This window comes from Petaurus breviceps, unplaced genomic scaffold, assembly GCF_028583685.1.
Source record: "Petaurus breviceps papuanus isolate PSGF00001 unplaced genomic scaffold, PetGlider_PUasm1.0 551, whole genome shotgun sequence".
Lineage (NCBI taxonomy): Eukaryota > Metazoa > Chordata > Mammalia > Diprotodontia > Petauridae > Petaurus > Petaurus breviceps.
The window spans coordinates 7,095,930-7,120,947 of NW_027186372.1; the positions used below are offsets into that span (position 1 = coordinate 7,095,930).

At 39.9% G+C, this 25,018-nt stretch overlaps 1 protein-coding gene across 1 annotated transcript in view; it reads right to left on the reverse strand.

Annotated features, from left to right (window-relative positions):
• Window positions 1-8,710: 8,710 nt before the first annotated feature.
• Window positions 8,711-25,018, reverse strand: part of BNIP1 (BCL2 interacting protein 1) — a 16,839-nt gene continuing 531 nt past the window's right edge. The window contains exons 2-6 of the mRNA XM_069102355.1: window positions 18,846-18,938; window positions 16,182-16,273; window positions 14,825-14,923; window positions 14,272-14,390; window positions 8,711-12,174 (exon numbers count right to left, since the gene is read on the reverse strand). Of these exons, the coding sequence (XP_068958456.1) occupies window positions 11,978-12,174; window positions 14,272-14,390; window positions 14,825-14,923; window positions 16,182-16,273; window positions 18,846-18,938 (600 nt within the window). The 3' untranslated portion in view covers window positions 8,711-11,977. The remainder of the gene's footprint in view (window positions 12,175-14,271; window positions 14,391-14,824; window positions 14,924-16,181; window positions 16,274-18,845; window positions 18,939-25,018) is intronic.

A 25,018-nucleotide genomic window follows, 5' to 3' on the forward strand; every position in this document is an offset into this window, starting at 1 on the left:
CAGAACTATCTAAAAGTTGAATGAATCCCCACTCCTACCCCAAGCCTTCAAGCAGAAGCTTTATGATCACAGTTTGCAAAGTATATTCTAATAGTCTTGATTTTAATTCCTGAGAAAATTCTAAAGTAGATCATTAACGAAATGATTAGTGAACATCTACTTTCCCATTTTATTTTACTTTTCAGGTGACAACCATTTGTTTTCTCTTCTACCACACAATATAAAAGAAAAAAAAATTCTTGTAACAAATATGTAAAAACAAGCAATATAAATTCCCAAATTGTGCATGTTCAAAAATGTATGCCTTTTTTGCATCTTAAATCTCTCTTTTGGGAGTGGGCAATATAGATCATCATCAGTCCCCTGGAATCATGATTGGTCATTGCACTGATCAGATTCTAAAGTCTTTCAAAGTTGTTTTTACAATTTTGTTTTCATTGCATAAATTGTTCTTGTTCTGCTCACTTCACTCTGTTCAGAGAAGTCTTCTCAGATTTCTCTGAACATGGGTTTGGCATCTTTTAAGACACAGTAACATTCTATTACATTCATATACCATAATTTGTTTAATCGGCCCCCAACTGATGAGTTGGTCCACTTAGTATTCAGTTCTTTGTCACCACAAAACTAGTAAACATTCAGAAAGGAAAATAATTACCAAGAGCCAGTATGGTTTCATCAAGAACTGGTCATGCCATATTAACTTTATTTTCTTTTTTGACAGGATTACTAAACTGTTAGAGAGAATGCTGTGTGTATGTATTTTTTTTTACCTAAAGCATCTTATATTATTCTTGTAAAGAAGATGGAGAGGGAGGGTTTAGGTTATGATACAATGAGATGGATTCAGAATTGGTTGGTGTAATGCCAAGCAAAGGCAACTTCCCAAGGTTCAAAATACCAGCATAGGTGCTCTCCATTTTATTCAGTGAATTAAGAACAGAGAGAATCAACATACAGCATAATTCAAAATATAGCATTTACCAAGTGTGATTTAATCAAGTACTACCCCACCCCTGGACATTACATTCATTTAATCAATCACAAAGTCCCTCTTCTAAATACTACTCCACCCCTAGGCTGTACATTCATTTAGACCATCACAAAGCCCCTCTTCTCAAATGGAGATTAGTTTCCAATCATAAGAGAGTACATTCATTTGTTTAATCACAGAGTACAAAAAAGTCAAAAGTTCCCCACCCTTGGATCACAATTGAATCTACCCTAGAGTTACAACAAGCTTAAACACAGCATTTAATACCCAAATGGAGGTCTTTTCTTCATCTTGACACAAGGCAAGTTCTCAGCAATCTTTGTTCCTGGGGAGACAAAGCTTAGCAAGGCCACAAGATACATTGCCAGTGTCTTCATTAATTCATTCTCTGTCTGCAGAACAGTCCTAGGACCCCTGAAAACATTAGCAAAACCCTCTTCCAGGATTTCTGTAAACATACAACAAGAAAATCCTTCTTCAGGGCTTCTGAACCAGCAGCAGGGTTCCAGGACCTCTGCAACAACAGCACTGGCCTTCACCAGTGGACAGTATTCACTCTCTGTCTGCAGAACAGTCTCAGGAGCTCTTAACCAACAGCCAGGTTCCAGGACCTCTGCAACAACAGGACTATCCTTCACCAGTGGACAAATCTGGCAAAACAACATCAAAACAGACAAAGTACCAGCAAAACAGCCATGTCTCCTCAGTCCTTGGCAGCTCTGGGTGGCAGCTCTCAAAAGTCCTGAGCAATTCAAACTGGCCCTCAGCAATCCTCTCAGTCTCTCTCTGCCTCCAAAATGCTGCTTCCAAAAAGTTCTTCTGCCTCTCCTTTTCTTGTGTCTCTCTAAATTTATGTCACCAGCTCCTCCCTGTTCAGCCCTCTCTTTTGTCAACAAGTCCATCCCACAAGTGGGATTCACAAGCTCTGGGTTTTAATACAATCAATTTGAAAACCAAGCCAATACAGGGGGATCTTTATATTCCATTACTATTACAGTTGGATGGGTGAATTCTAAAACTAGTCACTGACGGTTCAATGTCAACATGGTAGGATGTATGCAGTGAAGTGCCAGAGAGCTATGGATTTGGCCCTGTGCTATTTAACATTTTAGTCAGTGCCCTGGATAACAGCATAGCTAGTATGCTCATCCAATTTCTACATGACTCTAAGTTGGGAAGCATAGCTAACATACTGGATGACAGAGTATGGATTCAAAAAGATTTTGACAGGCTAGCACATAGCACTGAATCTAGTGAGATGAAATTCAATAAAGAGAAATACAAAGTCTTATGCTTACATTTAAAAAAATCTAATTCACAAGTATACAATGGCAAAAGCATGGTTGGACAGCAGTTTGTATGAAAAAGATAGGGGGGTTGGTGGACTGCAAATTCAATCTGAGTCAGAAGTGTGGTATGGCAGCCAAAAAAAAACTATCTGCCATCTGGGACTGAATTAGGTTTCTAGGCGTAAGGAGAAGTAGAGTCACTGCACTGAGCCCTCATCAAGCACATCCAGAGTATTATGTTCAGTGTACTAGAACAATACCTAACACCTAGCAGGTGCCGACTAAATTGCCTGGTGACTGATTGAGTTCTAGGTGCCACAGTTTAAGAAAATCACTGATAAACTAGAGGAGGGATCCTTAACCTTATTTGTCTCATTTGTGACCCTTTGGCAGTCTAATGAAACCTATGATGCACTCATCAGAATATTTTAAATGCATAAAATAAAATATGTGTCTTTGTTTTACAAAGGAAATCAGTTGCATTTAAATAGTTACCAAAGTAGTTCTTAAAAAACAAGTCCATGCACCCTTCTCTAGTTCATGGACTAGAGAATGTCCAGAGGAAAGCAACCGGGATGGTGAAGGGCTTTGAGGCCATGTCATATTGAGGATGGGTTGGAGGAAGTGGAAAAGCTTAGACTGAAGAAGTAAACCCACAGGAAGAGCGGAATCGCTGTATTCACACACTGGAAGGGCCGTGATGGGGAGGTTTGCTTAGAGTTTTTCTCTTTGGTCCTAGAATGAAGAATTAGGAGCAGTATATGGAAGCTGCAAAGAGGCAGATTTAGAAAAACACTTCTTAGTAATTAGAACTGTCCCAAAATGGAGTTGCCCCCAGTGGTGGTGGGTTCCCCCCTCTTTAGAGGTCTTCAAGCAATCTGCTTAATCTTCTTGGGTACATCATAGTAGGGATTCCTAGATGGCTACCAAGGGTCCTTTTGATTGTTATTCTCTGATTCTGCGATCTCCTTAAAATTTTTCCTCCCAAAACTTGTCTATTTCTGCACCACCCTCTTCAGTCTCCCAGGCTCATAACCCTGAAGTTATCTTGGGCTCCTCTCTCTCCCTCATCCCACAATCCGGTTATTTGCCAAGCCCTATTGTTTCTATATTCTAGTCCCTCCTCTTTGCTCCCACTGCAATCACTTGAAATTCAGACCCTCTTCTCTTCACACCTGGAATACTGCAACAGTTCCCTAACTGTTCTTCCTGCCTCTGATCTTCCAATTCATCTTTTATACTGATGCCTAAATAATCCACCTGAAACATCACCATGATGACAATTTGTTGTTCTGTCGTTTCATGTATGTCCAACTCTTCATGACCCCATTTGGGGTTTTCTTGGCAAATATATTGAAGTGGTTTACCATTTCCTTCTCTAGCTCCTTTTACAGATGAGGAAACTGAGGCAAACAGGGTTAAATGATTTGCCCAGAGTCACACAGCTAGCGTCTGAGGATTTGAATTCAGTTCTTCCTAATTCTAGGTCCAGCACTCTATCCACTATACCACTTAACTGCCTCCATATTCTTTTTTTTTTTTCGCTTTTTGGAGGAACAATTGGGGTTAAGTGACTTGCCCAAGGTCATATAGCTAGTTTTTGTGTTTTGTCTGAGGCCGGATTTGAACTCGGGTCCTCCTGACTCCAGGGCTGATGCTCTATTCACTGCGCCACCTAGCCGCCCCCTGTCTCTATATTCTAGTCAAACTAGACTATTTGCTGTTTTATGTTCTTGCAATGCCTTCTTTCCCCTATATCTTTATTCCTTTTATTCCTCACGCTCATCACTCGTGTCTGAAAGAAACTGTTCTCTTCCTACCCCATCTCTGCCTATTAAGGTCCCTCCATTCCTTCAAGGTCCAACTCAGATTCTACTTCTTCTATGAAATCTTCCCTATCACCAATTCCCTCCCTCCCCAGGCCCCACCTCTTGTGAATGTGATATTTCCCCCTTCAATTTAGAGTAGCGCTTTGCCTAGTTATATAGGTAGTTGTTTTTGTAATTGTCCCTGGCTACATTAGAAAGTAAACTTTTGGAGAGCAGGGCCTTTGTGCTTTCTACCTTTGGTATTCCCCAGTGCCAACACCAGTGCCTGAGCACAGTGTATGCTGGGGTCAGCGAAGCATATTTTGGGGAAGGAAGGTGACATATTGGATGAAAGATAATGCAAACAAAAATTAAATTCTAAAAATATTGACAAAGTATCATAGAAACAGTGAAATATTTCAATGCAGGTTTAAGTGAGATAAATCACACTGGAGAAACAAACTGCTGTAGAATCGAACTTAGTACATGCCTAGTGGTAAAATCTCCCCACTGTGGTCTTTTCTGCTATGCATTCATGTTTCTATTATCTGCCTCCCCCACACACATTTATGGTGTGTGAGTCAGGATTGAGAGATCAACTCCCTAACACAAGTAAAATTTGGCCTACATCTGCAACCCACTTCCCCCATTTCCCCAAAATAACATGCACTGCCAATGTTTAACTAGTGATCCCACTGCTATACATAAATGTCCCTAACAGGATATCGAACAGCCAGTTTCAAATGACTGGTCTCCTGGGACAGAGAAGACCAGATCCCAGATGACAGGCCCATCTGACCTTCCTTCTTGATGAAGAGTCTGACAGAGCTGCAGACAAGTATGCACACACATCCTGGACAGTTTCATACCCTGCAAATTCCCATCTCTCTGTGTCTGTCTGACTTAGCTTCCCCCTGCAAGACCAGCACAAGTTGCTGGGCTTATCCTTACCACTCTGGACAATACTATAATAGGAGTTCAATAAATACTTGTTGACTGACATTGACTGGACAGTACTGTTGGCATCTGACAAAAGTAAATCTATTTTGCAAGACCATTTTAGGAATTTTCCATGTACCACCAATGTCACTTGTCAATTTGGAAATGTTAGTTATGAGACTAAGGACAATCTAACTGGATGCCTATACTTTATTATTTAAAAGCTTCTTTTCATTTATTTATATTCACACTTTTTATTTAAAATTTTAAAAATTCTAAACTTGGTAATGAATAAAAAACATTAAAATAAAAAGATCATATATAAAATTATTGATTACTTACAATTTTTCAAATAGGCACACTCATTTTAACAAAAAAATTCAGCAAAATCCCAACTGTGATCCCAACGAATTCCTTTTTCCTGTTTTTCATTGCTATTATTATCATTGTTACGGAATTGAGATTATTCTGTATCTTATTGCTTCTTCCTCTGCAATATTTCTTATTAGTCCTTTTTTCATGTTTCTGTCTTTCACGTTTGTCCTTCTTTATGGTTTGCTGCTGTTATATTACTCTCAAGCCCATCACAGAGCTGTAAAAGTGTTACTTCACATAAGTTGCAGCAGGACACGTGGTCTGGTTTGAGAACGAGGACCAGGAAATCATGATTCCAGCCTCCTATGGACATGTTACTTGACTGCTACCTATAGTTTTCCCTTTTCTCTCTAGTAAGGACAAGAGTATACCTTTAATAGGGTATCCCTGAGCATTCCATTTGCCTATTCCTTGGCCTCATAGGATGCCAAAGCTACCTCCAGCCAGAAGTGTGCTAGGGCCACTCAGACTGGTTCCTCAGAACTGTTAAATTTTCAGTCTGAACATTTATAACACTGAAATCAGCTAATACTGCAAAACAGGGTTTGATTCATTGTTTTGTTGACTGTCCAAACTCTAGACTTTAAAAAATGGAGATGTTAATACTATATCTTTCTATACATTCCCTCCTCGATCCCTGTGCCACCCCCCATAGTTGTTAAACTTTACCCACATATGCCTGCCTCCAGGCCTCAGACTTCCAGTCTTTGGTTCCTTCCACCTGCCCTGCCTACAGCACTCATTTAGATTCACTGTAGCAACGTTACAGCCAAACACACAGAGATCGATTGGGTAGTCACTATAGTGTAGGTAAGAGGCAGCCTGCTGTGAAGAGCACAGCACTGTATTCAAGAAGGCCTCGGTTAAATCTTGCCTCTGAACCATAATCGATGTTCGCCTCTGAGCCCCCCACTGAATGTCTTAGTGACCCTCGTCAGCTCTGTGAGACTATTAACTGAACCCGAATGAGTCCGATGCCCATAAAGTCATAGCACCAGGCTCAGAAATAAAACGGCAAACCAGGTAAACTGACATTATATTTACTCTAATTTTTAGCAATGGTCATTAACAAGCTCACAGGGCAGGTGAACACTTGTTTATTCTCCAAAGCCTGGAGAAAAGATGACAACTTCTATAACACCTAGGGGAATCATCACGATTTGTTGCAGAGAGACCTAGATTTGGTGTTTCAAGAACTGGGTTCAAGTTTTGCCTCTGCTAACTAGCTATGCAAATCATTGCTAGTGAGCAGGCCTCAGTTTTCTCCTCTGTAAAATGAGGGGATTGGACTAAATCATCTCTAAGTTCTCTTCCAGCTCTATGATCTGAAATTGTTGTTATTATATCACCACTTCTGGCCACAATAATGTCCAGAACCTATCCCACTTGATTTAATTTTTATCCTTTAAACGTCATGATTATAAAAATGTAGGTAGCCTAAAAGTATTCCTCTTCCCCCTCTCCTTTGTGCTCTCTTTCTCTATTCTCCTCTATTCTGAAGGGTGAGCATTAGGGTTAGGGAATTTCCCAAGCCACAAACCAGAAGAGAGAGAACATAATGGTTTAGTTTCACCAAGAGACCACCTATCATTTCAGTAGTTTTAGAATGAATGGGTTTAAGTTGATGAATATGCCAATACTTCACAGATTTTTTTTAACTGTTGTGGTTTGGTATGGGACATTTTTATTCTGAGCTGACAGGGCAACATAGAGATAACCCACTGAAAGTCCCAACAGAAAGCAGTTTGCACTCCATCATTCCTTACAGCATTGCTGGGACTTCTGCTCCCAGTATCTCTTAGATTAGCCCTCAGCTATTTTTACACTGCCCTTACATTAAGAGAGGAAACACAGGCTCAGCAGCTCTGTGTAAAACCCCATGCAGGGTCTAATGTGAAGATACAACTATCTGCATATCCTAAGACACTGAAAATCAGGAAAACAACCATTTTACTAATCTCAAAGGGAGTCTTTCCCTAGAGAGTCAACTCATTTTGGTATCAGACATCATCCTATCATGAATCGAAATTCATTATATTTAAAACACCCTAGTGAGGTAGATGAAAAATAGGATGCTTCCATTTTGTCAAAGGTACAGCAGGAGACTCTACCCTGAACCCTGCTCATCACACCAAACAGATGTGATAACTGACTACAGATAGAGGGTTGAAAGCTGCCTTAGGAGTCTCCTAGTCCATTCTCTTCATTATACGTTAAAGATGAGAAAAATCAAGGCTGAGAAAAAATTAACTTGTAAAAGGTCACATAGGGAATAAGAGGCAGAACTGGGTTATGAACTTAGAGTGTTCAAATCCAGGGCCCTTTCCTATAATACCACCTCACCAGAGTGGTAGAGAAACTAAGGCCTGAAATGAAAGGACTTTCCCTAAAGCCTTTTGACATACATACATACATACAACTCACATGAAATATCCTTCCTCTCACTTACTCAAATACTATCAGGCTGACTCTTACCTCCCAACTCACCCAGCTAGCCCACTCTCTCTCAAGAGGAAACTTTTTACTGTGCTTTCATCGTCCCCAACATTTATTTGTTCATTTCCTGACTTATGGTTCACCTAAAAAGAGAACGACTCCACAAAAAAATCGGCCAAGTGGTTGAGGGCAGGGACTGAGTATTGGTTTTGTATGTGTTTCACACAGTGCCTTACATCTAGTAGGTTTCCAATTAAGATAAACTTTTTTATGATAATGAAAAAGAATGGCTTCCTGGATATTGGAAAACCTTTTTCCAGAAACTTAAAAATATCCTCAGTACTGAATTGTCCTGGATGATTTACAATCATAAAGCTGAAAAGGATTTTAGAGATTATCTAATTCAACCTCCACATTTTATAGATGAGGAAACTGAGGCCCCAAGAGGTTAAGGTGTATGTCTTAGATCACACAGGTAGCTAAGTAGTGCCAGCAACAGAAAAATTCAGTGCAAAAGCTTGGGATATGATCCAGACATTTAACTCTATGACTTTGACTAAACTATATGATTTTACTGCATGGTCCAATTATTACAAGCAAAGTCATTTTTAAAACAATCCCCCCCCAAGGATGAAAAAACAAGAGCTGTGTGTGCCCACAATAATATCTTAACACCTTAAAAAAATTTTTTACCATGTTATATATCCCTTCCTAGCCAATTATTTTATACAATTTGGCAGATAAACAAGATCTTGAAATACTGTCTACATCTTCCTCATGAAACCATACTTTTGTCACAATAGATATTAAGCATACCTTTGATAAGCAGTACATTTTCCCAAGTCAAATCTTTTGAAGGAGCCCATAGGTTTTCTTTTTAAAATGATTTTTATTGATTATCTTTTGCTTTTATATTACTTGAATTTCCTTTTATACCCCTCCCAATCCCCACTCCCAGAGAGCTATCCTTTATAACAAATTTTTTTAAGGAAAAAAAAAAAAGAAAAATAGAGAAAAAAAAAGCAGAACTGATCAATAAACTGAAAAAAAAAAGACATTATATGCACTATTCCACACCTGTAGCTGCCTTCCTCCCTTAAAAGAAGCCGAGGTGTCTTCTCATATCCCTTCTTCGAAGTCAAGCTTGCTGTTTGTAACTTTGCAACACTCATTTTTAATTGTTTTGTGATTATTATCCCATTTCCACCACTGTAATCATCACGTAGTTTTGTTTTCTCGGTTCTCCTTACTGTATTTTTGCATCAGTTCATGTAAGTCTTTTCATGGTTCTCAGTATTCATCACAGGCATCATTTCTTACACCACAATAATTGTCCGTTAAATATTAACCTCTATACAACATCATCTGGAAAATGAAGAGGTTGGACTAGGTGATTCCTAAACATTTTCCAGTTCGAAGACTTGATTGCAGTACATCTCACTTTAGATGGTCTTGCAGAGTAAGTGGGTGTGAAACACTGCCCTCTACTGGATGTGTATGGAATTGGGCTAGCACTGTCCAGAATTAAGAAGCTGATTTTAAATTTGGTACCCTGACTCAGCCTGTGTGCAAAGCGTAAGTTATGATAACATCAGTGGCATTTACTGAAAATAGGGTTCAGTTCTGGTCTCCAAAGAAACTAAATGTCATTTTGTCAAATGTAAAAAAATAAGAAAAGTAAATATGAAATATAAACACTTCTAGATTTCAAGGGCATTAACAACAGTTAAGTAGGTAAGAAAACTTTAAGAATACAAAGTCCTTAAGAGATGTCTTTCTGCTACATTTATGACGGGAGTCAGACTGAGAATTCTCCATCAATTCCAAGTTTAAAATTATGTACATATCATATGTGTAAATTATATGTGCATATTCCTATATTACATGTACATTTAAAAACTTTTATTTCATTTCAATTAACAAGCACTTATTTTCCCTTCCTCTCCTATTTTGAAAATATGAAAAACAAAACCAAAATTCTGTGTGTGTATGTGTGTGTGTGTGTATTTACTTCAAGAATAAGTGCTCTCCTAGGACTTGAAGATAATTCTCAATTCTCATAAGTACCCTGTAGTGAGGTAGAAAGTATAAATGTAATTATTCTCATTTTACAGATGAAGAAACTGAGGCTCAGAAAGCTTAAGCAATTTCTCCAAGGAATTTGTGATGTCATCAGTATTGGGCAGTGGGGGTTCTTCAGCAACACAGATGTATCACAATCCCTCCATGCCCCAGTAGATCTTAAGGAGTTGCTGTGGCTAGAAAGAAAATAACCACCTGTTGGTCAACCTCCTAGCAATGTGTCTCTCCATTTAGTGAGGCTAGACCCATACTCAAAGCCTTTCCAGGTTGATAGGAAAGCTTGTGTTCCCCTAGCATGGCTCAGGTCACTCCAAGCCATGAAACAACAAGATTGTAGTGGAGAATTTATATGAAAATATATTACATGTTATATACATATATGTATATATTTACACATACATACTGTGAAGGATTAAGTATTGTGCCTTATTCAGTCATTTAAAAAATTAATATTACATACAAATCAATCATGCCTTCATGCCATTTACTGTCTAGTAAAAGTATAAAAGGTACATATAAACATACATGTACGTGCGTGCATACATACACATATACATAATCTATCAAATAGGTTTACACATACACCTTTTTCCCATTTTTGTAAGACTTAAAAGAACATATTTTTCCTTTTGACAACCACTTAAGGACCCTCTGTTTAGCCATTCCTGTCAGCTTAAACAGCAAGGTTGTCAGGTAGAATGAGTGAGTGATTGTGTGTGTGTAGTATATGTCTGTATATATTCTCTAGAAATTGTTCTCTCTCACCAGAATATAAGGAATGAATCATAAATAATTGACTGAGACATGGTAACCTTCCTAATACATGCTATGTGCTTTATGGAGTCAGAAGCTAATTTAATCAATAATGGTTTTACCATAGAAGCTACATGTAGGTTGATAACTGGGTCTCACGATGATGCTAATGACTTATATTTAAAATAACACTGAACAGTTTTTGTCCAGGTTTCCAGAAACACCATTTTCTCACAGCTTCTTAACCACTATGCCAAAATTGTGCTATATTTTATTTACTTCACAGACTTAAACAGTGTTTCTGCTGCCTTGGCCTAGCCTGCTCCTGAGCCCCTAGCTCTTTTTACTGAGATGCTACAGGTGCCAGGTAGCCCTAAAGATGACAGCAGCAGGGTAAGGGGATGTGTACAGGCTCCATTCAGCCTCACTTCGACCCTGAGGTTATAAATTGTCAGGAAGGCTGGTACTGAGAGAGCTGGGGAGTAAGGCCAGTCAAGTCTGCAGGAAAAGAAGTCTTTGTCACCTTCAGGCCTCTTCTCACCCAGCCCCCCACTCTACTGGTTCTTTATGAAACCCAGGACCAGGCTGGACTTGAATATTCTGTGACTTCCTAGCCCCATCTTGCTCTCCTTGGTTATACTTAGCTTTGAACCTTTCAGATGATAAGTTTATATATAGTATGGCAGACTATTAATCTGTTCTGCACACCCCTGGCCTAGCCTAGTGTGGTATACTAATCATCATGGCAATTGTAAGGAGAAATCTTTCTAAAAGTTCACGAAGTAAACATAGGAGAATTTCAGCATAAAGACAAATAGTTTGTATAGTCCCATAGTGACATTTTATACCATGAAAACGGCATTTTGTTCTAATGATACTATCAAATTTATTACAAAGTAATGGATAAAAATCTGTGGTCTTTTTTTTTCTTTTCTTCCCATCTCATCTTTCTTTTGTTTTAGTTCTCTCCAGTCTAGAACTCGAGGGAGGGAAGAAAGTAGAGATGTCTGTCAAACACACAAAGGCAGCCCCAGAACATATACTGAGTATATGCTTAGTCATAGCAGATCATGGGTCTGGGGATCTCAGAATTTCAGTGTCTTTGTAAGCTTTCCAAGCCAATGTTTCCTTTCAAATCTTCTCTCTAACCCTTTGTGAAAGAATGCTGGTAAAACCCAGGGCATTTCCATTTGAATAAACAAATCTGACATCCTTGCAGTTTGAGCTGGCAGCACTGGCTGAGCTCGGAGGAACAGAGGAATCATAGCCGGTTGTCAAAAGAAAAGATGGTCTTGTGAATTTCACAAAAATGGAAAAAGCCTCTTTTTTAGGATGTAAAGTACAGTAGCCAGAAAGAGAGCAAGAGCAAGAAAAATGAGCAGCTTGTCCGTCAGCTCTCGTCGGTTGTACTTTGTGATGAGCTTTCGTCCCAACTGGATAGTTCCTGACATGGACTTAAATTCTTCATCTGCATCCAGGATAGTTCGAGAAGAATGTGCTGAAACAGAAGCAGTAGGCTGTGCTCAGTGGACATCACCAACATGAACAAGGCTCTGGGTCTGCTCGCGAGGCTGCTGCGAGCCGCACTACACCGGAGCACCTGCCTACAGAGCTGGAGCTGAGACTCACAAGAGCCAGAAATACGACCAGACCTAGCCTGGCAGCTCGCTGATGGCTTTCACTTTCAATGAACTCTAAATGATTTGAGTCACATGGCAACTCCTATTGGAGGTCAAGATTCAAGGAGAGACTAGCCTGCAACAGCAGAAAACAGTGTGATGCCCATTGTGATAGCCAAGCATAGCTTACTGTAGCAGCCACGAATGGAATGGCTATACCTCACTGGTAGGAATGCCAACAGCACTGCTTATGGGGGCCAGATCCAAAAGGCCTGAGGCTACACATGCAGCCAGTTTGTGACAGTCTTTGCCCTACAGGGTATCTCCATCTGTGCTGACTCATTTTGTTGTCTGGAATAAAACAGCTGGACCCACTATTACAGATGAGAGCATGAGGAGAGATGGGCCCGTGCTGTTCACCACCTGGGATGGTCCTTCCACACTGGGGGATGGCTTTTGAGAAGGTGGTCTTTCTGCTGCCACCACTATCTCCATCAGTCATATTATTTCCAATTTAGATTGAAGCCATCAACATGAGTATCTGGTCCTATCATTTTTTTTTTTACAAGTCTGAGCTAGTCAAAACTGCTCCTCAACATCTAAGGCAATTGGAGAAAACAGAGACCACCAGATCCTACACTCTGAAAAGGACATGGATGAAAGAATATTCTTTTTCCCCATTCTTACAGAATCATTTCCAGGAGACCTCCTATAAAGCAGGAATTCACTACTGACAGAAAAATACAATTGGACTTTTTTTGGTCTGAGTGAGAAGAACAAGAACCATATCAGTGCTCTCCTTCAAAATGCTGTTTCTATAGATCTTCCAAGACTACCTGTTGGCTACAGGTATCCCATTCACTTCAGGAATCCATGTGTCTTTATGCACTGTTCTGACTGGAATGTATTTGTGGCTTTGATCAAGGCACTTCTCTTTATATTTGTCCTGTCTTCCTCACTAGATCATAAACTTCTTGAAGGCAAAGATCCCACCTTTTGTTTGCTCTGCATCTTTCTGAAGTGCTCTATTATAGTACTAAATGTTGAGTTCACACTAAGAATGACACCCTCTGGTACAAGATTTATAATCTCAGAGAGTGACTCTGGGAACAAACTACAAATTTTCCTATTGAAATGATGTACTAGGAGGGATGGCCAGGTGGCTCAGAGTAAGAGCACCGGCCCCAGTGTTGGGATGACCTGGGGATCGAATCTGGGCTCAGATACTTAGCACCACACCCAGAAATAACCGGCCATGTAACCTTGAGCAAATTACTTAATCCCGATTGCTTTAAAGAAAAAAAAAAAAGAAATGATGTACTAGGGAAAAAACAGAACTTAAAAAGAGTAAATGAAAAGACTTCCCTTTCATAAGTTTCCTGGAAGAGAAAACCTGTTGCTATTCTGTGTTGAAAATCAACTAAATGGTCCATTTTAATAACCTCTTCCAGAATTTCTGATTTTCTTACTTATAAAGAGTTTCCCAGTGAAATTCAAAGCAGACGACCCAGAAGTCTAGTCAGCAGTTTATAACAACTATATTAGGACTTCTTTCATTATTTTTTAAATACGATAAAGCTATAATATAATATGGCTCTGAAGCCAACTCTCTATACAGTAAGTCATACTGTTAAGTCATTTTCATTTGTAAAGTTGAATATGTGTGATACACCAACTTAGGAGGGAACTCTTAAAGAGAAAATGGTAAACTCCAATTTCTACCTTTTGGGATAGCAACAAATAGAATAAAATTGTATCATCAATTATCTTTTATAGTTTGTTAGTTGTCATTTAGTAAGCATTTTATACATATCTGCTTCCAACTGAAGGGGTAACAAATATGATAAAGCTATAAAAATCAGCTTGTGATTTTGTGAACCACAGACACATGATGAAAATGTATTTAAGAGTCTCAGATCAATAACCATCTTAGGCAACTGAGTTCCTGAGAAGACTCATTCCTGCTCTGGTCTTACCTAAAATTTGCATTGCTTCCTCACTCTGGCGAACCTGCTGGGACATCATTCTGCTGATGCCCATCAAGCTTTCCGTGATATTGCTGGAAGTCTGTGCCAGGGTCTCCTTAGTAGTTTTTCTATAAAGTAAAGAGGAGGATGAAAAATGTCGGTCACGTTATCTGAGAGCTCCACAAAGACATGAATTACCTCTTATCTAAACTTTATATTTCCTCCAGTGATGAACAGAGATTTCCTCTAACAATTACCTGTTATGTCTCTGAATAATAATAGTTCAAAGGTCATGTAAACCATTGGTGTCAAATTTAAATGGAAATGGATCCCTGCAGGCAGCATATGGACTTAGAAATCCAGAAAGTAACAGTATCCATACTGTATTTGTATTTTTTATAATTTTGTTAAACACTTCCCAATTACATTTTAATATAGTTCTGGTAGCACTATGGAGTTTTCAGGGGCTTGTGGCTTTCCTGAGATTGCTATTTCTGATCTAAACTACTAAAATAGTACAGGTAAGGGCCATATATGAAAGGATGATAAAAAGAATTATTACCTCTGCCTCAGGTCACCCCCTTGAAGAAGTTCCGCTTTTTCTAAATTGTCAATTGCAATTTTACAAGCAAGATTTGCTTTCCTCCATGCAGTCTGATTGCTGGAATCAAAAAGATATATGCACTCTTCAGCGATAATGAGCTGCAAGTCTCTCAGTGAACAGAAGCAATTCATGCAAGGCAATGGTAGAAGCAGGCTGGCCTCCCTGCCCTTATCTCACTCTAAGCCCATCCACTTGAGATCACTCTGCATCACTGCAGAGAAGAGCACAGAAACAGCATCTGAAGGCTTGTTCCCTTATTGTACCACATACCATGAAAAAAGAATAAAAGAGAAAAAAAATCCCAAAGATCCATCCCCCTTCATGTTTCATGATATTGAGTTCATGCAAACTCATGCTACTGTGCTACCATCAATAAAGAACAGGATCACAGGATTTAAAATTGGAAAGGGCCAGAGAGATCACAGAGTCTAATCACTTCCTCTTAAATTAGAAGAAGGCCAAGTTCAGAGAGTATATGACATGAGTTTTTTTTCAGGGAATGGGGTGACTTTGAAATGGTTTATCCATAAGCTCTCATTCAAACATCCTTTTGACTAAGACTTTAAATCTACAAAATAATTCCCTAAGGCTACAGTCTCTGACCACGAAATATTGAAAAAATTAAATGCCTCATTTGGGAATCAAACTTGTGATTCTGGCTTCATTATCAGCATGGAATGGAATGGCTGTACTAACTGGACTGGACTGACCAACTGGACTAACCATTATAATTTTGCAAAAATTTATATTTAAAAGTGTTTGCAAATAAACATGGCTAAAAAACATCATAGGTTACTGTGACTTCTAATGGATCAATATACATTCTAATAAGGCAACTACTCTACTATGATACCTTATTCTTTTCTTTCTTTTACAATTTACCCAATACATGTGCACAGTGAAGGAATTTCCTATCAGTATGGGAAGGGAAGCAACTTATATGGTACATAAACACAATTAAATCACCTAATAATAATAAGTAACATTTATATGGAATTTGCTATGTACCAGGCACTGTACTAAGTGCTTTACAATTATTATCTCATTAGATTCTCAGAAGAACCCCGAAAGCCAGTTTTTTTGTTATCTCCATTTTATAGATAGGGAAACTGAGGCAAATAGAAGTCAAGTGACTTGTTCAGGTCACACAGCTAGTAAGTGTCTGAGGCAGAATTTGAAATTGGGTCCTCCTGTGTCTATCTACTCTGCCACCAGACTGCCCCAGTACATGAACAAAGCTGATCAATGAGTTAATCCAACAGAACCTCTGATCCACAGTAAGAACACAACAGGGGAAGATAATGATTTCACCTACCTGAGCATCTGCTTTTTGTGATTCTCAACTTCCTGGAGCAAAGCTTGTTTCTCAGATTCTTTATCCTGTTCTTTAGCCATCTGCTCAAGCTCCTTTAAGTGAAAATAATTGCATGTGAAAATATTATAAAATTATTCATTCTTTAATAACCACATAAAATGTATTCCAGTTGTGGAATTCAGAAAAGTACTGGATACCTCTGATACCCCTTGAGTTGGAAGCAGATATGTGTGAAGTACTTACTGAATAACAGCCAACAAACTATAAAAGATAAATGATGACACAATTCTACTTGTTGCCATTCCCAAGGGTAGAAATCACAATTTACTATTGTCTCTTTTAGAGTTCTCTCCTAGGTACAGAAATCCATCTTGCCCTACAAGAAAGTAAGGGGGAAGGAGGGAAGGAGTGAAATGGGGGGGACAGAAGAAAGGGCAGACTGGGGAAGGGGTAATTAGTATGCTTGCCATCTTGGAGTGGAGGGTAGGGGAGAGATGAGAAAATTTGGAACTCAAAATTTTGTGGAAATGAATGTTGAAAACTAAAAATAAATAAATAATTAAAAAAAAAAAAGAAGTTCCCTCCTAAGTTGGTGTATGACATATATTCACTTTACAAATGAAAATGAATTAACAGTATGGCTTACTGTATAGAGAGTTGGCTTCAGAGCCAGAAAGACCTGGGTTCAAGTCTCAAACTATTAGCCTATCCCTCGTCCTGGCTGTGGGTCCTTGAGAACGTCACTTAGCTTATTAGAGAACTCTAGGAAATTCTTTAACACCACAAATTGTAGAGAAAGTGCCTGCTTACATTAATACACAGTTTCTTTATCTTCAAGTTTCCAAAATCACAGGTCCAATCCCTATCCCTAAGAGAATGACACAAAATCATTGCTAGGAATCCCTGGTCTAAAGAAAGTTTTGCATTAAAGCATGCTATCAAAAATTCAACAAAAAGCATATCTCCGCATTGCCCATAACTGCTTCTTGTACCCCAAGTCACTTCTCTTTTGTTTACTTGAAAAAACAACTTTCAGGTTCACTGTAACTATGGAAATCAATGCTGTAATCTCTTACATACTACTTTATAGAGCCAGAAGGGACCATCATCTAGTTCAGTCCCCTCCTTTTAAAAATGAAGAAACTGAGGCCCAGAAAGAGGAAGTAATTTGCCCAAGGTCACAAAGCAAGTTGGTAGAAGAGTCAGGAATAGAATTCATGTAGTCCACACGACAGTTTTATTGTATTAATTAGTCTCTTTATAATATGTGGGATTTTCCTTGATTGATTTCCCAAATAATTCAAGGTCTGAGTTGATACTGTACTGACTCAGAGATTACTTCCAAATTACTGACTTTTTTCTGTTCTCCTTCAGATAATGCTGAGAACTAAACAAGGCAGGGAAAAGAGGAGGAAAAAGTAAGCTATTGGAAGTTGGGGAGCCTTCACCCTAAAGACTAAAGGGAAAACACATGGGAAGGAGAAGAGAAGGGTATAAAAACAGACACAAGCCAGCTGACTTAGAGCAGATCAACATGAGTTATAACAAAGCTGGTCATATAAGCTCTCTGGACCTCAGTTTTGTCACCTGACAAATGATAGGTTTGTACTGGATGATGTCCAAACTCTCGTCAAGTTCTAAATTCTGTGATTAAAAGGGCTACTGCTGCTACACCAAGCCAATAAAAATCAGGAGCCAAGCAAGATCACATTCATATGGGAACAGTATCAGAGAACTTGAAATAGCTCTGGGAAGAGAAGGGAGGTGAAGGCAACTCCTCCAGCTCAGTTTGAGAGCTAGAAGCACATATTAACATACAAATCCTCATACACATACCAAATCAAAAACATTTACTATCCACAGAACACTGTAAGACAGGGGAAGGAAGCCCTTATCATGGTAATTCTTCAGTGTTTCATTTTCCCAACTACTTCAAAAAAATCTTGGTTGCCAGGAAAATTCTGGCAGCACTTTCTTTTAGGGGGAAGAAAGGGAGTAAGTAAAACATCTGATTTGATATATGACAAACTCAACATCGAAGAAACAAGTCTATCTGGCTTATATGTTAATTCCAGCCAAAACTAGATTAGAGACACTTGGGAATTAGCAGCAAAACATATACCGTGTTTCCCCGATAATAAGACACTGTCTTATTATTTTTTTTGGAAAGAAAAACACCAGAGGGCTTATTTTCAGGGGAGGGCTTATGTTGTCCTGCCTCAGCTCTCCTCCGCGGCACTGCTCTCAATGGCGCCAGCAAGCAAATCACTGGGGAAGAACAGGATGACGCGCTCACTGCTGCAGCTCTGATTGGATGCAGCTCGGAGCGCGGCATGCGTTTCACCCGGGGGTGCATACAGAGGTACCGTAATGTAGCGTGTAGCGCAGGGGATCACCTTCACTACAGTAGCAATCTCAATAGGGCTTATTTTCGGAGGAGGGCTTATGTTAGAGGAATCTTACACAGTAAGGGGAGGGCTTATTTTCGGGATAGGTCTTATTATAGGGGAAACACGGTAGGAAATGAGTGTGTCCAACTTGCCGAATTGTTATGTTTTTTATCTTATTGTTATAGTAAGTCAATATAGAAATAAAATTGCCCAGACCTTTGCTAGAGTATAAAGAGGCTAACCGTTTTAAATCTTCAGCCCTGTAATTGCTTACCTGTATTCTGAGCCGTAAGTGGTGAAACTTCTCCTTCACTTTGGCATTTAGTTCTGTAAGTGTGCTCAATGGCCCTGAGCAATCCCGGATATCCTAAAAAACCAGGAGAGATAGGAATGCTTTCTTCTCAGTTCAATGAAATGAAGCATCTCTTCTGTCTCTGCATTTGTAAAAGAGTGCTGGCCTACCTCAGTGGTCTAGGTACCCCTAGAAGTCCCCCGGATCCTTTCAGGGGGAGTTTTTGAGGTCAAGACTGTTTTCATAATAATACTAAGATGTTTTCATTTTTAATATGGTATGTATAGGTAAATATAACCCACATAGAGGTGGTTTAGGGAGGAAGATCCTCAATAATTTTTATGAGCATAAAGGCATCCTGAGCACAAAAAGTAAAACAAAGAGTAAAAACTGCTGGCTAGAGAGATTTCTGAGGCCTCTTCTACCTCAAATATGTTATGACTCCATGCTTCTAGACCAGAACGTCTGCCTGGTTTTATTTATTTTCCTCTCTGAAGCAAGATAATTCAAAATTCCAAGTCAATTATTCTCAAAAATTTATATTTTGGAGGAAAAGAACATAAAGAGACAAACTACCCTAGCTTGACCTAGCTATTAGCCCCAAGCATTTATTAAAATGCAAGTCAGTTAATATAACAACAAGAACATAAATGCCTCCAAGAGGCAATACGTTATTATTACCCCTAGTTTTCAGATGAGGAAACTGAGGTTTAAGAATTAGAGACGTAAGCCCACTGCTAGGTGGGCAGTGAATGGAGCACCGGCCCTGGAGTCAGGAGGACCTGAGCTCAAATCCAGCCTCAGACACTTAACACTTACTTGTGTAACCTTGGGCAAGTCACTTAACACCAACTGCCCAGCCTTCCCTCTGTAAGGGTTATGGGATTTAAAGATCTTCCATGCCCCATTGGACTTGCTGACATAGCAGGAAGGGGCGGAACAAGAGGAAGTGGAAGCCAAGCTAGCGTTCCTGTGGTGGCTGGCGGTGGTGGCGATGGCGGCAGCAGCAGCAGAGGCAGCGGCAGCGCAAAGCCCTTTTTGAGTTAGCCAGAATTTCTGCTAAGGACTCCTGCTGAGGACTGCCAGGGGCCGGAGCTGCTGGGAGCGCACTTCCCAGACGCTGGGTGGTTGCTGTGAGTGGGGAGAGGAGGACCTTTGCCTGAGGTAGCCTGTTCTGTTTTAAAGGCTTGAAAATGTGGGTGCTTTCTACTTTATCTACCTGTGCCAATGTCATAACTACTCTGATGTCTTTCACTTTCTGGTTTTGGGACTCAGTCTTTTGGTATCTTAATAAATTTTCTAGTTTATTCCCCCATATGGCAAGCATGACGTATTTTGTGATGGATAATTATATCAGCATATCTGTAATCTCCATAGGCATTGTGAATATGGCATTGCTGATACACCCTCCTCCAAAAAGAAAAAAAAAAAGGATTAGAGCGGTAAAGTGACTTGCCTAGGCGGCACACAGGCAGGGCTAGATAAGAGACAAGAAGGGAAGCAGCCATGGCTTTCGACTCCAAGCTCAGTGCTTTTTCCACTACAGTATGAGAATCTTAAGTTTTAGTAAAAGTGAAAGCAACTAGTCGGGAGTACAACTGACTAGACATCATAAAGAAATAGGCATTTCAAAAATGAAAATTATACCTCCCTCAAGTGGCATAGTATAAAATACTAAAACAGTAACTAAACAGAACAGACAAAACGTCCTTCATGAATCTCACAGAATGCATTGCAATGTTTTAATTTTTATTCTAAACTTAACCAAACCAAATAAAATGAGCATTTCCATATAACTGTGAGTCTCTACTAAACACAGTTTGCTTTTTCCTTGAGTATGTATTAACTTCAACATATAACTTTCAAATCAGTCTTGTTTCTTGCTAGCCTGCTTTTTGTTCTCTCCCATTTCAATGGCCTGCTTTTCTTTATTTCTTTCTTTTTTTCACCCCTAATGTTTACCCCCACCTCACTCACAATCCCTTTCACCTCACTCCATCTCCAACAAAACAATAAAGGAACCAAAACCCTTACAACAAATATGACTGCAACGTTTTACAGAAGCTTCAAAGGGTGTATTTCAAATTGATTTGACAACTTCTGGAGTTGTTGGCTTGGCTTGGCTTGACTTATAGAGCTAAAGCACTTTGTTACTCATTAACATTTATGAGAACCCACAACCATTAATGCAATTTATTGAACTAATCCATATTGTTGAATGCAATTTTATCGAAATTAACATTAGACTCGCTTTTCTAGCATAAATACAGAAACAGTCAGAAGTGTTGCCAAATATAGTTATGACAATCACACTTCCCAGGTTTTGAATCAAAGTCCTGACCTCAAAATCCTGTCCCATTCAAAAAATGAGAAAATAAACCTGTCAGCCATTTATGCTGATTTGTGGTTCAGAAAATATAGTCACCATACTTAGAATTTAAAAACAGTGAACCTGAAGCATAGAGTAGTCATAGGAAAACAGTGATAACAAAAAGCATTTAGGTTCTTCATTTCTGGCTCACTGACCTATTCATTAAAACATTAAACACAAAGTTTAAAATTGTATTAGAAAATGCCTCCTTTTCTAAAAAAATCAAAATTGATGGTGACTCTAAAGATAACACAGAGACGTAAGGTGAACATAATAACAAGTAATAATAGAAATAATAAGAACAGCTAGCATTTGCATAGTGCTTATAATATGCCAGGCACTGTGCAAAGTACTTTACAAATATTATCTCATTTGATCCTCACAACCACCTTGAAAGGATAGGTGCTATTATTATCTCTAATTTACAGATGAGGAAACTAAGGAAATAAAAGTTGAATCAACTTGCCCAAGGTCACACAGCTATTAAGCATCTGAGGCCACATTTGATCTCGGGTCTTCCTGAATTCGGGCCCAAAGTTCTATCCACTACACTACTGAAGTAATCTGTAGTCCTAACCAATGTGACCTGCAAGCAAGAAATGGCATGAAAAGACAACATCCAAATACACGTATCACTGCAAAGGGAAGTGGGTCTGTAAAAGAGCAAAAGCGAGAGGTGGACAGCTCCAGTGCTGCAAGCATGAGTCAGTCAGTCAACAAGAATTTTATAATCACTATGTGCCAGGAACTGAGCACGAAGAACATAAGGAAAAGAAAAGCTCTCTAAATGTACAAGTGATCTCAGTTCATCCTATCTTCTCCAGTAGACTGACCCTTTTGTCAATCCTTACTCTTATTTATCATCAATCTTTCCCCTTATGCTGGCTATTTTCATACTGTCTACAAACACACTCATGTCTACCCCATTCTCAAAAAACCATCACTTGATCCATCCATCTGTGCCGGCTATTATCCTATATCTCTTCTCCCTTTTATGGCTAAATTCCTCAAGAAGACTGTCTACAACTGGTATCTTCTAGTTCTTTCCTCTCACTCTCTTCTTAACTCTCGACAGTCTGGCTTTCAACATAATCATCAAACTCTCCAAAGTCACTGATGATCGTTTAATTGCCGGATCTAATGATTGTTTTGCAATCCCCATTCTTTTTTTACTTCTCTGCAGACTTTCACACTCTAATCACCCTCTTCTCTTGGATACTACCTTCTCTTGAGATTTTTGTGACACTATTCTTTCCAGGTTCTTCTCCTACCTGTCAGACCTCTCTTTCTCAGTCTCCTTTGCTGGATCTTCATCTAGTTCACTTACTAACTGGGCTTTCCCCAAAGCTCTGTCCTGGGTCCTCTTCTCTGCTATTGATCTCACTTGGTGATCTCATCAGCTCCCATGGATTCAATTATCATCTCTATACTAAGGATTCTTAGGTCTATTTATCTAGCCCTAACCTCTCTCCTAACCATCAGGATTACATCTCCAGCCATCTACTGGATAAATTAGTTGTTTCATAAACATCTTAAACCGAACATATCCAAAACTGAAGTCATTATCTTTTCTCTAAACCTACCCAGCTTCCAAACTTCCTTATTAATTGTCAAAGTTATCACCATCATCCCAGGCATTCAAGCTTGAAACTGAAGTGTTACCCTCAACTCTTCTCTCACTCTCACCCACCGTATCTAACCTGTTCTCAAGTTCTGTCAATTTTACCTTTGCATCATGTCTCCTATTGTCTCCTTCTCTCTTCGGACACCACTACCACCCTGATGCAGGCCCTCATCACCTCCAGCCTGGTTGATTTTCACGACACACTCCCTGCTTCAAGTCACTTCAAGTCACTTCTCACTCCAATTCAGCTTCTACTCAACTGTCAAGCTGATCTTCCTAAAATGCAGGTTTGCCCATATCACTCCCCATTCCATAAACTCTGGGGGCTACCCGTGAAAAAATGTCCAATAGCTTGGCCCCTTTCTACCTTTAGAGTCTTCTTACATCTTCCTCCCTTTCATGTATTCTACCATCCAATGACACTGGTCTCTGCTGTTCTCTGAACAGAACACTCTTCTTCTAACTCCAAGCATTTTCACTGGCTATCCCCCAGACCTATAATTCACTCCATCCTCATTTCTGTCTCTTGGCTTCCATCAAATCTCAGCTAAAGTCCTCCCTTCAGAAGGAATCCTTTATTAGTCTTACTAAATCTTAGTGCCTTCCCTCTGAGATTATCTCCAGTTTATTCTGTATGTATTTTGTTTATGTATAATCATTTGCATGTTATTTCCCCCATCAGACTGTGAACTTGTGAGAGTAAGAATTGCTTGGCTTTTTTCCCTTTCTTTTTCTTTTTTCCACCCCAAGGTGTCTGGCATACAGTTGGTACTTAACAAATGCTTGATGACTTGGAAGGCAGTGATTATTTTATTGTTTTTCTATTACTGCTTAGTGAACCACCAATTTCCCAGGTGGATTACTTCAGTGTCTTCTTGGACTCTTCCCTCTCCCTTACCCCATATATCCAATCAGTTGCCAAGTCTTGTTTCTACTTTCACATCTCTTCCTCAAGTCACCTTCCTGGGGGACATCTCCAGTGTCCTGATCTATATCTTGCCACTGGACTCAGATGACTCCAGAGGAGAGAGTGAGGCTGGTGACTGCACAGTCCTCCCTCACTTAAATCCACTTCCCTTTCAAATCATGACATCTCCTTCCCGAAGTCACGGTCCTCTTCAAGAACACCATAAATCACCATCCTAGCTCAGGCTCTCATCACTCTTCACGTAGACTCCCAACTGCTTTCAATACCTCAGGTCTCTCAAGTGCAGGCCTGACCATGTCTGTCCACATCCCCACTTCTCAACAATGTCCAGTGGCTCCTTACTACATCCAAAACCAAATATAAGGTTCTCTGTTTGGCATTTCACAACCTGGTTCATTCCTACCCTTGCAGTCTTCTCCCTTCCGTGCATTTTATAATCCCACTACATTGTCCTCCCAAATACACTCATTTTCTGTTGCCATGCCTTTGCACTGACCGTTCTCATGTCTGGAAGGCCTGTCCTTCTCACAAGCACTTCCGGACATTCCTTGCTTTGTTCAGGATGCCTCAAAAACAACCTTCTACAGGGAGGTCCCCCCAGCCATCTGAGTCTTTCCCAGTAAGGTTACTTCCCTTCTTCCCTAAGTCTTGCAGGCTCCTATGTATTACATTCCTATTTCCCCGATCAGTACGCACGTCCCTTGAGGGCAGGGGCGGGTTTGGGGGTTGGCTTTTTCTTTTTACCCCCATAAATTAGCACAGCTCACTCGGCACACAGTAAGGGCACAAACGCTTGCTTATTCATAAGATGAGTGATTCTGTCTTCGTAGCCCATCCGCCCGGCACAATGCACGGCACTTGGGAGGACGGAATAAACATCTGTAGTTGAAACGAATGACGGGCAGCCCCCGCGCCGAGACCGGCTACCGGATTTAGGCTGGACTCCTAGCCACGCGAGGCGAGTAACCACGGGCAGGGCACGCAACCTCTCCGAGGTCAACGGCAAAATGAAAGGGCTGAACGAGATGCTCTCTCGGGACCCCCCACAGGTCCGCCTCCACCCCGTCTCCCCAGCTTCACTCAAGCCCAGAGCACAGAGAGGACCGGAACGAAGAAGACCAGGCGACACGGGAGGAGCACGTCAGAGACCAATAGAAATACAGGTGGAGGAGAACAGCGGAGCGGACCAATGGAAAGGGGGGAAGGCTGCGGCGGACCAATGGGAACGAAGG